At 36.1% G+C, this 15499-nt stretch overlaps 1 protein-coding gene across 1 annotated transcript in view; it reads right to left on the minus strand.

The window, feature by feature from the left end:
- The window catches only part of ZGRF1 (zinc finger GRF-type containing 1), an 82297-nt gene that overhangs the window by 13201 nt on the left and 53597 nt on the right, over positions 1-15499 (minus strand). Inside the window, exons 13-20 of the mRNA XM_059924223.1 lie at positions 15310-15448; positions 14626-14810; positions 13155-13351; positions 11810-11949; positions 9861-10004; positions 8470-8584; positions 6757-7019; positions 4896-5055 (exon numbers count right to left, since the gene is read on the minus strand). Of these exons, the coding sequence (XP_059780206.1) occupies positions 4896-5055; positions 6757-7019; positions 8470-8584; positions 9861-10004; positions 11810-11949; positions 13155-13351; positions 14626-14810; positions 15310-15448 (1343 nt within the window). The remainder of the gene's footprint in view (positions 1-4895; positions 5056-6756; positions 7020-8469; positions 8585-9860; positions 10005-11809; positions 11950-13154; positions 13352-14625; positions 14811-15309; positions 15449-15499) is intronic.

The following is a 15499-nucleotide window of genomic DNA, read 5'->3' on the forward strand; positions in this document are numbered from 1 at the left end:
TGAGGCTTGATTTGTGACCCAAGATGTGATCTATCTTGGAGAATGTTCCGTGCGCACTTGAGAAGAACGTGTAATCTGCTGTTTTTGGATGGAATGTCCGATATATATCAATTAAATCTATCTGGTCTATTGTGTCATTTAAAGCTTCTGTTTCCTTATTTATTTTCATTTTGGATGATCTGTCCATTGGTGTAAGTGAGGTGTTAAAGTCCCCCACTATTATTGTGTTACTGTCGATTTCCTCTTTTATAGCTGTTAGCAGTTGCCTTATGTATTGAGGTGCTCCTATGTTGGGTGCATATATATTTATAATTGTTATATCTTCTTCTTGGATTGATCCCTGGATCATTATGTAGTGTCCTTCCTTGTCTCTTGTAACATTCTTTAATTTAAAGTCTGTTTTATCTGATATGAGTATAGCTACTCCAGCTTTCTTTTGATTTCCATTTGCATGGAATATCTTTTTCCATCCCATCACTTTCAGTCTGTATGTGTCCCTAGGTCTAAAGTGGGTCTCTTGTAGACAGCATATATATGGGTCTTGTTTTTGTATCCATTCAGCCAGTCTATGTCTTTTGGTTGGGGCATTTAATCCATTCACGTTTAAGGTAATTATCGGTATGTATGTTCCTATGACCATTTTCTTAATTGTTTTGTGTTTGTTTTTGTAGGTCCTTTTCTTCTCTTGTGTTTCCCACTTAGAGAAGTTCCTTTAGCATTTGTTGTAGAGCTGGTTTGGTGGTGCTGAATTCTCTTAGCTTTTGCTTGTCTGTAAAGCTTTTGATTTCTCCATCAAATCTAAATGAGATCCTTGCCGGGTAGAGTAATCTTGGTTGTAGGTTCTTCCCTTTCATCACTTTAAGTATATCATGCCACTCCCTTCTGGCTTGCAGAGTTTCTGCTGAGAAATCAGCTGTTAACCTTATGGGAGTTCCCTTGTATGTTATTTGTCGTTTTTCCCTTGCTGCTTTCAATAACTTTTCTTTGTCTTTAATTTTTGCCACTTTGATTACTATGTGTCTCGGCGTGTTTCTCCTTGGGTTTATCCTGTATGGGACTCTCTGCGCTTCCTGGACTTGGGTGGCTATTTCCTTTCCCATGTTAGGGAAGTTTTCGACTATAATCTCTTCAAATATTTTCTCTGGTCCTTTCTCTCTCTCTTCTCCTTCTGGGACCCCTATAATGCGAATGTTGTTGCGTTTAATGTTATCCCAGAGGTCTCTTAGGCTGTCTTCATTTCTTTTCATTCTTTTTTCTTTAGTCTGTTCCACAGCAGTGAATTCCATCATTCTGTCTTCCAGGTCACTTATCCGTTCTTCTGCCTCAGTTATTCTGCTATTGATTCCTTCTAGTGTAGTTTTCATTTCAGTTATTGTATTGGTCATCTCTGTTTGTTTGTTCTTTAATTCTTCTAGGTCTTTGTTAATCATTTCTTGCATCTTCTCAATCTTTGCCTCCATTCTTATTCCAAGGTCCTGGATCATCTTCACTATCATTATTCTGAATTCTTTTTCTGGAAGGTTGCCTATCTCCACTTCATTTAGTTGTTTTTCTGGGGTTTTTTCTTGTTCCTTCATCTGGTACATAGCCCTCTGCCTTTTCATCTTCTCTATCTTTCTGTAACTGTGGTTTTTGGTCCACAGGCTGCAGGATTATAGTTTTTCTTGCTTCTGTTGTCTGCCCTCTGGTGGTTGAGGCTATCTAAGAGGCTTGATGGGAGGCTCTGGTGGTGGGTAGAGCTGACTGTTGCTGTGGCGGTCAGAGCTCAGTAAAACCTTAATCCACTTGACTGTTGATGGGTGGGGCTGGGTTCCCTCCCTGTTGCTGTGGCGGTCAGAGCTCAGTAAAACCTTAATCCACTTGACTGTTGATGGGTGGGGCTGGGTTCCCTCCCTGTTGGCTGTTTTGCCTGAGGCAACCCAACACTGGAGCCTACCCGTGCTCTTTGGTGGGGTTAATGGCAGACTCTGGGAGGGCTCACGCCAAGGAGAACTTCCCAGAACCTCTGCTGCCAGTGTCCTTATCCCCACGGTGAAACAGAGCCACCACTCGCCTCTGCAGGAGACCCCCCAACACCAGCAGGTAGGTCTGGTTCAGTCTCCCCCAGGCTCACTGCTCCTTCCCCTGGGTCCTGATGCACACATTACTTTGTGTGTGCCCTCCAAGAGTGGGGTCTCTGTTTCCCCCAGTCCCGTCAAAGTCCTGCAATCCAACTCCCACTAGGCTTCAAAGTCTGATTCTCTAGGAATTCCTCCTCCCGTTGCCTGACCCCCAGGTTGGGAAGCCTGACGTGGGGCTCAGAACCTTTACTCCAGTGGGTGGACTTCTGTGGTATAAGTGTTCGCCAGTCTGTGAGTCACCCACCCAGCAGTTACGGGGTTTGATTTTACTCTGCTTGCGCCCCTCCTACCGTCTCACTGTGGCTTCTCCTCTGTCCTTGGACGTGGGGTATCCTCCTTGGTGAAGTCCAGGGTCTTCCTGTCAATGATGGTCCAGCAGTCAGTTGTGATTCTGGTGCTCTCGCAAGAGGGAGTGACAGCACGTCCTTCTACTCCGCCATCTTGGTTAATCGTCCAGTCTTTTTCCCACTTATATATCTTATAGCTCTAGCTCTATGCTAGGAACAGAGCAGGAGCTCACTGAACATCCAGACTGCTAAAACATCTACCACCTCAAATGGGAAATAAAGAGCTGGAAAACTAAAGAAACTATAGCTCTCCAAACACAGTTTTCCTAAATAATTTTGAAGCAGTTTATTTAATGTCAGTACATGAATAGACTTCAATTTTTGCATTTTTTCATAGTTTTCATCTTGGAGAATAGTCAGCTATTTTTCAGCCTGAAAAACTAGTTTACATTTTTTTTTCAATGTAAGTTTGCATTAATTCTATAATAGAGAGTATAGTATCCTCATACCATGGGGCAAAAATGTTTTATTTCTTCTTAAGAAACTCTTTGTCCTATTCTGTCCATTGCCATTGAAATGCATTATCCAAGTGCACAGCTAACTGTCAGTTCAGTGTGAAGAAATGTATGGGTCCAGCTTACATGCAGTTGAGGTATAGATCCTAAATGCAGATTCACATTCCTCAGCTCCTCATCAGAGGCTTAAGCACTAAAGAATCTCTTCTACGTGTTTTCTGTTACTTTTCAGTAGTTAGTACTTACTCTTCTAGCTTCTTGATTTTTCTTTTCTAACAGTCTACAGTTAAATTTTAATCTTAGGCTAAGCAATCTAAAGTTCTTTGCTGTTTAATCTCCAGATAACTTGTCATTATCTTGAATCAGAAAATGTCCTCAGCCACTGTTTTAGATTACTCAGAAGAAAGAGTACACACAGGTAGAACCTTCCTGGAGGGCAATCTTGCAAAGTATATTAAGAAGCTTAAAAATGTTCATATCTTTTATTCTAGGCCTAGGACTTTTTCTTCAGGAAAGAATCAGAAATGGAGACCAAGATTTATGTTTAAGGAACTTGGCTGCAATATTATTTATAATGGCAAAAATCTGGTAAGAACTTACTGATCAAAAATTGTTTATTGTATAAGAAAATCATTGCATTTAATAGAGCTATGAAAAATTTTGGTTTCTAAGCTTTAATACCATAGAGAAATAATCACTGAGTAAAAAAAAGCAGGACACAAAACAATATATACTGTTGAATACTAAGTTTGGAAAACAAAATGAGTGTGTGTATATGTATTAAAAGTCTGTAAAGAAATATAATAAAATATTATCTGTATTGTCTGCATATTTTCTGCCATAAGCATTAACTTATGTAATTATAAAAGTTAATTTTAAAAAGTCTACACTTATAAATAACGGATTATTTCTCCTAATCAAACTTTATCATTTATGTGATATTCAGATCATTAAACATTGGAATATTGGTAAAACATTACGTAATACTTTCTTTGCTTTTTTTTTTGGCCGTGCTGCGGCATGAAGAATCTTAGTTCCCTAACCAGGGATCGAACCCGTGCCCCATGCAGTGGAAGCGCCGAGTCTTAACCACTGGACCGCCAGGGAAGTCCCAATTTTTAATAAAATTTACACAAAAATTTTACACCTGTAAAACAGACTGTGCTATTGCTTTCCATGAAACAGCAACAGGCTAACTTATTAGTCTGTAAGTAGGATAAAATCAAATACAAAACCTGACAATTTTGGTACAGGGATGGGATAAAGGTAAAACTAAAGGTAGATCCCTCTTATTGAAACCAAAAACATAATTTAATCAAACTGTTCAGCTATTTTACTATTATTTGTTCATATAGGCAGGTGGATAAGAGAATAACCCACGACTTGGTTTTGCGGTTTTAGCCTACTTCCAAGGTAACCACTCAAAGCTCCTGGGTCAGAGACAAAGGACTTTTACTTATGGCACAGAAGCAGCATAGGCACCAACACATCTACTGTGGTTTCCCTTGGTCCCCATGTCCTATGAGGAGACACAGAGAATCCAGATGGATGCCTGCACTGCAGTGGATTGAGCTGTAGGAAAGGAACACTGAGCTTGGGAATCCACTATTTTTATAACAAGCAGTAAGTAACCCTGCTCTTTGTCCTGGAGGGAGATACTACCTCATCAGTCAAGGTTGCTCACTGCAAACACAACCCTAAGAAATGTGCTGAGTAAGAGTGGTCAGGGCCTTGCACGGTAGATTCCTCCCCCAACAATACACGTTCTGGGCTGGACTCAAATTTTTACACGAGCAACTGATAAGTTAGCCTGTTACTGTTTCATGGATGCTGGTTCTTGAGTCAGAGCTAAAGGCCTTGCATGTCTGGCATACCCAGCAAAAATGCGCATGGACGCTCAGGGCCTATGGTGATCTACCTCTCTCAACAGTAACCTAAAACGTTAGGTACTGAAATACACCTGTGATACCTACCCAAGAAGTACTCTGTCAACAGCTACATTAGTAGAAGAAGAAATCAAAAGTTTCCATGGTCTTGCATTTCCAACTGTAAGAGCTTCACTCTTTTCAAATAGCTGCACAAAAAACAAAATCACCACTGCCAGCAAATAACTCTTTCCTGCTCCAAAAACACCTAATTATTTTGAAAGGGAAAAAAATAAAGGCAATGTCATAAATAAATTTCTGAAAAGCACAAGAAATAGTTCATCCATTTCTCTCTCTCCTTCATTTAAGAAATTTATTAAAAAATATTAACTGAGTGCTCACTATGTGCTTAATTAGGACAAGGGATAAATACATAGATAACTATTCAAAAGACCTCCATATTTAATGAGACCATAGTCTACTTAGGAAGATAGACAAGCAAAGAACAATGATAAAACAATATGGTAAGTAACATTGTTGGTATCAGAGAAAGAACATCTCTCTGCTTTGGTGGAGATGGGAATGCTTCCTAAAAATAAAAAGAGTAGCAGAACTAAATCTTCCAGGATAAGATATCCTGTTAAAGAGAGGGTCATTCTAGGCAGAGGCATGACAAAGCACATAGCTGACAAGTATTTCCATACAGCCTACAGCAAACAGGCAAGACATGAGGCTGTCTGACAAGGTAGGCAAGGGGATAAATCACAAGAGTTCTGCTTGCTATGGCTAAAAGTTTGAATTTTATCTTAAAGACCAGGGGAAATCAACGAAGGATTTTAAGTAATGGAACTAAATCATATTTTTTTTTTAGAAAAACTACTTGAGTGAAAATATGAAGAAAGGTAAAACTAAAGGTAGATCAATTAGAAAGCTGTGTGAGATGATCATAACAATAATACGTGCTAACTTTACTAAGTGCCTCCCATGTGCCAGACACCACTCTAAGCCCTTTACTTATGTTAACTCATTTAATCCTCCAAACCTATGAGACAGATGCTATTATCAAATCCCATTTTACAGAGTAGTCTCACCAACTAGGCTATATGGAGGCATGATGAAGGTTTGGATTGAGGAGGTGCTAATGAGTTGGCGAGGAGAGAATCAATATGAAAAGTAGGTACAAACTAGAAGGGACATCTCAGTGACTGATCTGATGAGGGGAGAGAAACAGTAAGAGAGATGGAGGAGGATTAAGAGAAAGTCACTTAATCTAGGGAGAAAAATAATCTAGGATGACTTCCAAGTGTCTAGCTTGGTCAACAGAGTGGATGTGAAGCAAATCCTCAAAATACGACGAAAAGTAGGATCAGCTTCAGGGAAAAGGTCTGTGAGAGGAAATGAGTTAAAGAGGGAACAGATTCCAGATAAAAGTAGTAGCTCTGAAGAGGAGAAAGTAAAGCTCCTTCACTGAGACAGAACCAGAAGAGTAAGAATAGGTCCATACTTAGGTAAGTTGGAAAAGGCAGGCAGGACATTGAAGGGAGTTTCTGTTATGACCTCCATTTCCTATTTTAGAAGCAAAATCAATTTCGGAGAGAGAGAGTGGGGCAGGGGCAAGGATGGGATTATGAGAAGGATGAAGGTTTGGAATAGCTACTATGAAGGATGAAGGGTGAGCTGACTAGGAATTAATGAATAGAGAACAACACGTAGATGTCTAGATCAAATCTGGATACTTTGATAACGAGAGTATAATGCTACCCATTCATCACATATGCTGCCTATTCTCCCTTTTAGGGTGGTCAGTTCTGCTCTCATCTAATAGTTTACTAAAATGGGTCCAGATTTGAAAAATGTAGAGTTATTCTGGAATCTTGTCTGACTAGGAAATTACAAGTGAGCAGACTGAGTTACAAAAGCTTATATGACAATGTAGTTACTAGAACCGTTTTCTTTTCTTGCTTCTTACCATGTATGATCGTGATAGGGAGGGTATGAATTCCCAGTTCCTTCACTTCTTCAACACTTTCACGTGATGCCATCATTTGAGCTATCTGAATTAGAGCTGTAGCTTGATCCTTGTTTAACTTGTGTGCCTGAATTAACTCACTAGCTAGCTGCAATGTTGCTCCTGTACTGAGTAGTTCAAATTTTGTGTTGATATTCGAGAAGGCTGGTGGGATAAATTTTCTCTTATTGACTCTCTTGTTGCTCACTGTAGTTGATGAAGACCTAAGCAAATGAAAATGTTTTTAAATGAGGGGCTTTTGAAATAGGTGAGCAGACCTAGTCATAACTTAGCCTTCACTTTATAAGCATCACAGCGGACATTTTTTTGGAGACACAAATGAACATATACCCCAATTTGGAGGAGGGTGGAAGAGAACTAACATTTGTTGAAAACCTACTATGTGCTGGCATTATACTAAGCATTTTACATGTTACTTGATGCAATCTTCACAACAATACTAAGTAGTTAATTATCCCAAATAGAGGTACAGAAATATTAACATTTTTCCCCCAAAGCACATAGCTAATAAGTTGTATACTGACTTAAAGCCCATGTTCTATTAAACAAAACTGACTTAGGTAATTAATATAGCCTCCATTTAAGGTAAAACTGCAATAAACTGGTTTAATTTCTATTTCTATTAAGACTGAATTCCTGGGCTTCGCTGGTGGCGCGGTGGTTAAGAATCCACCTGCCAATGCAGGGGACAAGGGTTCGAGCCCTGGTATGGGAAGATCCCACATGCCGCGGAGCAACTAAGCCCGTGCACCACAACTACTGAGCCTGCGCTCTAGAGCCCGTGAGCCACAACCACTGAGCCCGTGAGCAACAACCACTGAAGCCCGCGTGCCTAGAGCCCATGCTCTGCAAAAAGAGAAGCCACCACAATGAGAAGCCTGCACACCGCAACAAAGAGTAGCCCCCGCTCACACAACTAGAGAAAGCCCGTGCACAGCAATAAAGACCCAAAGCAGCCAAAAATAAAATAAATAAAACAAATAAATTAAAAAAAAAAAAAGACTGCATTCCTTTCAAAGGAGATAAATGACATAATGGATAAGGATATTTATTTTTCTTACCTAGGACTTTATTATGGTGAAAAAAATGAAATACCACAAGTTAGATCATAATATTACAAATTACAAACTAGACTTTTTCTATCATTTTAGTGAATTCAATATAATGTCGCTCCCAATTTTTAAAAAAGGGGCATGGTGCTTGAGAAATTAAAAATGAGATATAGGTTATGTCAAGAATAAAATTAGTATCAATATATATACTGGATTCAAGCTGTAAAATGTTACATAATTTTAAATGTTTTAAATGTTAAATAATTTGTAGCATAAAAGTACAGATAAATAAATAAATAAAAACACTCAAAAGATCCTTAGGAAATTATTCCTTGACAAAGGAAAAAAATTTGCAGTAACCCTTACTAGACTCTACCACAATAAATAAATAAACAGATAGATGAATGGGTGGATTGTTGGGAAATGATGTGTATTCCCCTTTTTCTTTTGAACCACTGACAAACAGTAACCTCATAATCCCTGAAAGAAAATTAACACTTTGTTGGCAAAAATTTATGTAATGTACTTTTATTACATTTTCATATTTACAATTAGTCATCATTTTTTAATACCAATGACCCAAAGGTAAATAATGACTTACATTGTTAACAGGTACTGTGTTAGAGGTAGAGTAGCTGGATTAAAGTTGTCCTGAATATTTTTCAAAGTGGTCAGCTCTGTGCTAGCATTACAAACCAATAATGCATGGACCACTGCTGTAGACAGAATGCAGAAAATTAACATTAATGTAAATGAAATGAACCATTAAAAAAATCTATTAAATGTACACATAACTCAGAGTTCAGCTACTGAATTAATCACACAACATAAAATAAATGCTTAAGTACATGCAGAGGTCCTTTTATCCATTAAACTACTATACTACCTGCTCATTCATACTTTATAAATTGCATAACTTACACCAAATTTGGACTTCCATATGTCAGTTAATGAATAAGAATAACTGTTCTGAGTTAGGGTGTGGTGACACTGCTTAACAGCCAGTTCGATTTAGTCAGCATACATTGTATAGTAGTGTTTGTGGAATTTTTTAACATTTTCTTGCATTTCTTCCTCAATTATTTTATAGGAATATATGGAAAGCAGAAAATTAGAATGCTGTTATTGGTGAGGAAACAACTGCAACAAATATGAAACTATGCATTCAAAAAATGACAAATGTTCACTTAATTAGGCTCTTATTGAACTCAAGCTGGTTGACTAGGTTTATTCAGTTCTAAAAGAAAAAAAATCAAGTGAAAAATGTCTATGAAATATTTGAAATGGGTCGTTAAATGCTGTGTCTTAATTAGATATGGACCAAATTCGACCATCAGAAATTACTCCAGAGATCAAGATGTATAGAGAAGTATACAGATCCATAGAACCGGATAGGGCTCAGCTTACTACAGCCTCCTTTATTAAAAGAAAAGTAAGGCTCATAGCCTACTGTCTTATTAAGAATTTCTCAAGGCAGATGATAAAATAGCCTCAAATGAAACTCATACGCTCCTGCTCAACTGCTCACGAAATCTCTTGCAAAATCTACAAGACTTCTCAATGTAAAAATAAATGATCTGTTTACTAAATGTACACTACTAGAATAATAAACCAAGAGGATTAAATAAATCAAGAACTGGAATTTGATGTAAGAAATTATTTAAGAAAATTCTTATTTATATGTTTAATATTTATATTTTTAGAAATTGGGTATATACCATGTAAAATTCAACTTTAACAAAATACTTAAGTGAAGGGTCAAGATTTTATTATATTGTTAGCCCTCTAGGACTTGAGCTGCAGAAATATTTAGATGTTCAACTTTCATACACATTTCAAGAATACTGTACACAATAATAGGAAGTAGAGGTGGATGCTTTTTGTTGGCTTTAATCAAACAATCCCACACAAAGTTAGCATTCTAGCTCACAGTGCATCACATGTCTTTCATTCTTTTTTAATACAAATTAATATGGGCATAATAATACTTACTGTTAGTGGGCCAATTCGAAGGGAAATAACCTTTCAAAGGTAGTAGCTCTACCTCATTGATAGATGATGGACCAAAGAAAGTACTACATGCAATAAAAGTATCCAATTCAAAGTCTAGGGTTTTTGAAACCACCCAAAGATCATCTGAAACGACAAACACTTTTAAAGGATTCAGAACTATGCTCCATCCAAAGCTACCTTGGATTTCTTTGATGCTTAGTCCTATATTATTTCTCAAAAAACCAAACTTGGTTATTATCACCAACAAGATTCCACCCAGACACCCAAACACATAACATTTCATTTCCATGTTTTTAACTCAATTAGTTTAATGTTTTTAAAGTTACTTTATAATTATTTTTTTTAAAAAAAACACTGTAAATAAAGCAAAGACAACATCTAACTCACTTTTATCTTATAGCTACATTTGATTTTCCCAAGGTAGAATATTAGTCTAAAAAGATGCTCCACCATGTAAAGGTTTCTATGCTCAAATAAAGTTGGCAATCCGTGGATAGAATAAAGTTCTCTTAACTGACTTCCACTTAGCATATGTTCCAGATTAATTAACGTTCTCCTTTCTTCTCCATAGTACACTGAGCACTCATAGCTAGTAGGCTGCTTTCCAGAATATCTATGCACTACTTCTACCCTCAGTGGAGTTTACACTTACAAAGAGTCAACTGCATTTGTTCTAAAACTTATTTATACTAGTTGTATTTGCTATTATAATTATATAACTTAATCACATATTATTTGACCCATTATGAGTATGAAGGAAAAAACTTGTTGTTTAAAGAAAACTACATTCCGGGCTTCCCTGGTGGCACAGTGGCTAAGAATCCACCTGCCAATGCAGGGGACACAGGTTCGAGCCCTGGTCCAGGAAGATCCCATATGCTGCAGAGCAACTAAGCCCGTTTGCCACAACTACTGAGCCCATGAGCCTAGAGCCCGTGCTCCGCAACAAGAGAAGCCACCACAGTGAGAAGCCCGCGCACTGCAACTAAGACCCAACGCAGCCAAAAATAAATAAATAAATAAATGTATTAAAAAAAAAATGTAGGTAGCTATAAGGTACTAGATTTAGCTTTGCTTTGTTGATTCAAAGTTTCTTATATCATTTAAAATAACTAATCAAATAACAAAAGCAAGTTAGGTTAGGATCAATGACAAGAGTAGGTCATGAAAGCAAAGATAAAAATTAACCCAACTTAGGGACTTCTCTGGTGGCACGGTGGTTAAGAATCCGCCTGCCAGTGCAGGGGACAAGGGTTCGAGCCCCAGTCCAGGAAGATCCCACATGCCGCGGAGCAACTAAGCCCGTGCGCCACAACTACTGAGCCCGCGTGCCACAACTACTGGAGCCTGCGCACCTAGAGCCCATGCTCTGCAACAAGAGAAGCCACCGCAATGAGAAGCCTGCACACTGCAATGAAGAGTAGCCCCCGCTCGCTGCAACTACAGAAAGCCCGTGCGCAGCAACAAAGACCCAACGCAGCCAAAAAAAGAAAAAAATTTTTAAGGATTTTATTTCCAAATATACAAAATTTGGGGTCCAATGTTGTCATATTGTGCAGCAATGACAGAAGTATCACTAAACTCATTACATTTTCAGCTTATTTTTTATATTAGGTTCAGGGTACAGTTCATTCAGTATACTTATGATGCCAAGAACTTGGTGTGACTCTTTAACCAAAATTAAACAGTTTTTGGTAGCCTATAATAAAGCTTTTAAAAAAACTAAAATTTAAAATATGCTTTTTAGGGGTGGGGGGAATAAAATAAAATATGCTTTTTAGAAATGGTCTAATTTATTATACAATAATTCACAATATGTACTATGAAACTGTACTCTTAAAAATCTCTTTAATATAAAGAATTTACAGGGCTGTATGTAACTGAGATACAAGGCTAGACTCAGCCACAACATAATCAGATCAACTTACCTTTGCTGTAAGTCGAAGAACTTTCCTTCCGACTCAGCTTAAGATAAAGTTTGCTCTTAGGTTCATTATAAAATTCAGGATCTACAGTAGTAAACTTCTTTAGTTTACCATACTTTTTTCTTTGAAAATCAAACCCTTTTCTGCAAAATGAGTAAAAGACAAAAGTGAATTTGAATATTAAGGTATGATTTCTTTTTTAATTGAGATATAACTGACATATAACATTATATTAGTTTCAGGTGTACAACATAATGATTTGATATATGTATATACTGTGAAATTATCAGCATAAGTCTGGTTAACATCCATTGCCACACAAAGTTTTTTCTTGTGAAGAAAATGGGTGAACTGTTTTTATTTTTAAATAAATTGAATTTTTTAAAAAAGCACTGAAGAACTCATTGCGTGTATAAAATTTTTTTCAAATAAAAATTTTTTCTTGTAATGAGCTCTTACTCTCTCACCAGTTTTCAAATATACAGTAAAGTAATATTAACTATAGTCACCATGCTATACATTACATCTGCAGGACTTATTAATTTTATAACTGGAAGTTTGAAGGTACAAATTTTTTAAAAAAATCTTTAAAATACAGTATGAAGAGGAAAGAACCAGGGAATGTGTATGTTTATATACTTTCATACATATATACACAATAAAAATACACTGTGTCAAAGGAAGAAAATAGCAAGCCTCACAGAAACATCATTAGTTTTAAAAGAGATTGAGATAGGAATAGTATCTAAAAGACAGGGTACTTCAGTTTCTATAACTGTAAAAATAGAATAATAAATTATCATATTACCATTTCTTATAAATTATGATGATTAAATGAAATACATGCAAAGTGCTTAGAAGAGTGCCTGGCATGTACAAGCTCCCAATAAATGCTGTTATTATTAAATTACCATGCAAATGCTCATTATATTTACTTTTCGGGTAATCCAACTTTTGTAAGACATGTTTCGAAAAAGTAGCATTCTATCATCCTATAAACTATGTAGTTCAGGCTTGTGAATGACCAATATGTATTATCCTGTGCTGATAAAAATTATTCTTGTGATTTGTTTGATAGGGTTTCCCTTAGAATTATGATTATATGTAAAAATGGTTAGAAAAATGGCATTCCCGCCAGTAATCCTGATATTGCTGGCACTGCTCAATGTTTAGAGGGGGCCAAAAATAGCTTTAGGGAATTATTCCCATTTTATAGTCACAAAAAATGAGGTACTCTATCTTTTAGATATTCTTCCTATCTCAATCTCTTTGAAAACTGATCATAATTCTGTGAGGTTACTATTTTCTGATATAATTAGAGGCAATTACTTGGCACCATAAAACATACCTCACCAAAAGCTGGCATTCCTCATAGAGGGGTATCTTTTGACTTCTTAAGTACAAGCCAATACTTTTTATATCATTTAAAACCATGCTAGGTAGAGATTTTTCCTGTGTTAAATATCCTGGGGTCACTTCTTCAAGCCACTTGAAAAATTTACATCGGTCAGCTCTGGGTCCATCGCAGGTATAAAAGAGACGACCCTAAGGGGAAAAAGATATTGAAACTTTAGTGAGAAAAATAATGTTTTTATTTATTTATTTTTTTACTGTTTTTGTACTATGTTTGTCAAGACTTTTATAAAGGCTGCTTGGCATTAATGTACTCCAATAAATTAGCCGCTATACAACTTAATCTTTTTATTAATTTAAACAATAAATTAAAACTTAAAACCCTACTTTTCATTTTTTACTTTTTATCAAAAATTACACTATTCTGAAAATTCAATCTTATTTGAAAAATAATATTTATTGATCTCTGACTTAACATGTTCACTATAGAAAACCTGAAAGCTGCCCCAAAACAACTATAGGGGACATCTCGTGCATTTCTTTCCAGACTTTTTTCTCACTCACGTAAGTGCAAGCATGCACACACACACACACAAGGATACACACATGTATACTGTTTTAATAAAACTCAGATAACAATACATTTTCTAGTCTATAACCTAACCCTTACACCCAACAACATACTATGAGCATGACAACCATGTCATCAAATAATCTTAAAAAGAAAAAAAAAGACTTTTAGTGGCTCTATAATATTTTATTCTATGGTTATAATATTTTTATGAATTCTTGCTTTTGAAAACTAAATTTAAAACCAAATTTACATACTCAACTAATGATGAAGTGGAATATGCAAGCAATGGGGGAAAGTTGTATTATTATGAGTGAAAGCACAGTTTTATGAGTACAAACCATCGGTCAATATTACAAACATTTTACTAACTTAACTTCTTCCATAATAATGTTATCAGCAGTATAAATTAAATCAATATGCTTTTCTATTCCCCTGGCCTTATCAGTTATGTTACTTGTACTAGGGATCACATAGTAGACCAGTTTTAACCTTTACTTCCTTCAGGCTCATCTCTGCATTCTCTAAGCCCTCAGGTTAGGACATATTCCCTTCTCAGTGCTCTCACTGTAATTTGGGCATATCCCTCCTACTTTATCAATTACAGTATTATATAAAATTTCCTTTTATATATCTCATCTCTCTCCATCCACTACTGTGCAACAAGTTCCTAAGCAACTCGAAGGTTGATTTTAACTCATATTTTTGTAGCGTCGAATGCAAATCATCTTTCAGGAAAAATGTATTGAGAGTTTACTATATGTTAGTTACTAATGTCTCAAGCAGAAGGCTCCCAGTCAAGACTTACTCCTTAAGCTTGTTGTAAAGCAATAGGTACCTAAGCCTTTTATGAGACTTACTTGTCTCGTAAAAGGAGGGGAAGAGGGAACAATACCTTATTTGGACCTTCCTTTTTAACCATGACAAGTTTTGCAGGCTGACGATGATGGCAGGATGGCACATTATTTTCTACATTTTTCAGTTTGTCTCTGTTTGATGATGTGTAAAATGATATGTCAACTTTTGAAAGAGCTCTGTGCAACCTTTGTGCCAACCCAAACAGCAATATATTTAAATGTTCTACAAAAAAATTTTTAAAGATAATTTTAAAAAATATATAGGTACAGATGAAAATTAAATACAAAATAATTTCACGTTTGTATCAGATATGTATTAGCTAAATTTGAAAATAGCCTTTTGACAGAGTAAACTATAACCTAATACTAACATCCATTTTTTAAAAGTCTAGTTTTACTCTTGAACAAAACAAACTATGCACCATACTTAAAATTTCCTACTTAATTTAACAAAACCATCTGTAACACTTCCAGTTTAAAAAAAATTTTTAAACTACACCTTGAAAAAGATAATGCTGTCATTTCCCACTCAAAACTCAATTTCGATCTGAAATTAAAATACAACTTGCTGTCAATAACTGGATTAAATATATAGAAAATAACAAATCTCAAGTAGACAATTTAATGTAAAAATTCATAAAAGATACTACACTTTCTTACAGCTAAACTATTTACATTAAGCAGCAATCAATCATAATAAAATAAAAAGACAACAGTCATACCTATGAGACAAGATGTAAAAATCTGCTTATAATGAGCAGGAGACTGAAAAACAGCTGGTATGTAAATTTGCCTTTGGGGAAGATATGCAGATTTTATTTTCTGCCCACTTGGGAAGCATAGCTCGGAGTCATTTATCTCCTGAAATGGAATAATTCAAGTTATTATAACAACTCCAGAAAAATACTGTTT

Source organism: Balaenoptera ricei, chromosome 5 (assembly GCF_028023285.1).
Source record: "Balaenoptera ricei isolate mBalRic1 chromosome 5, mBalRic1.hap2, whole genome shotgun sequence".
NCBI classification, from domain to species: domain Eukaryota; kingdom Metazoa; phylum Chordata; class Mammalia; order Artiodactyla; family Balaenopteridae; genus Balaenoptera; species Balaenoptera ricei.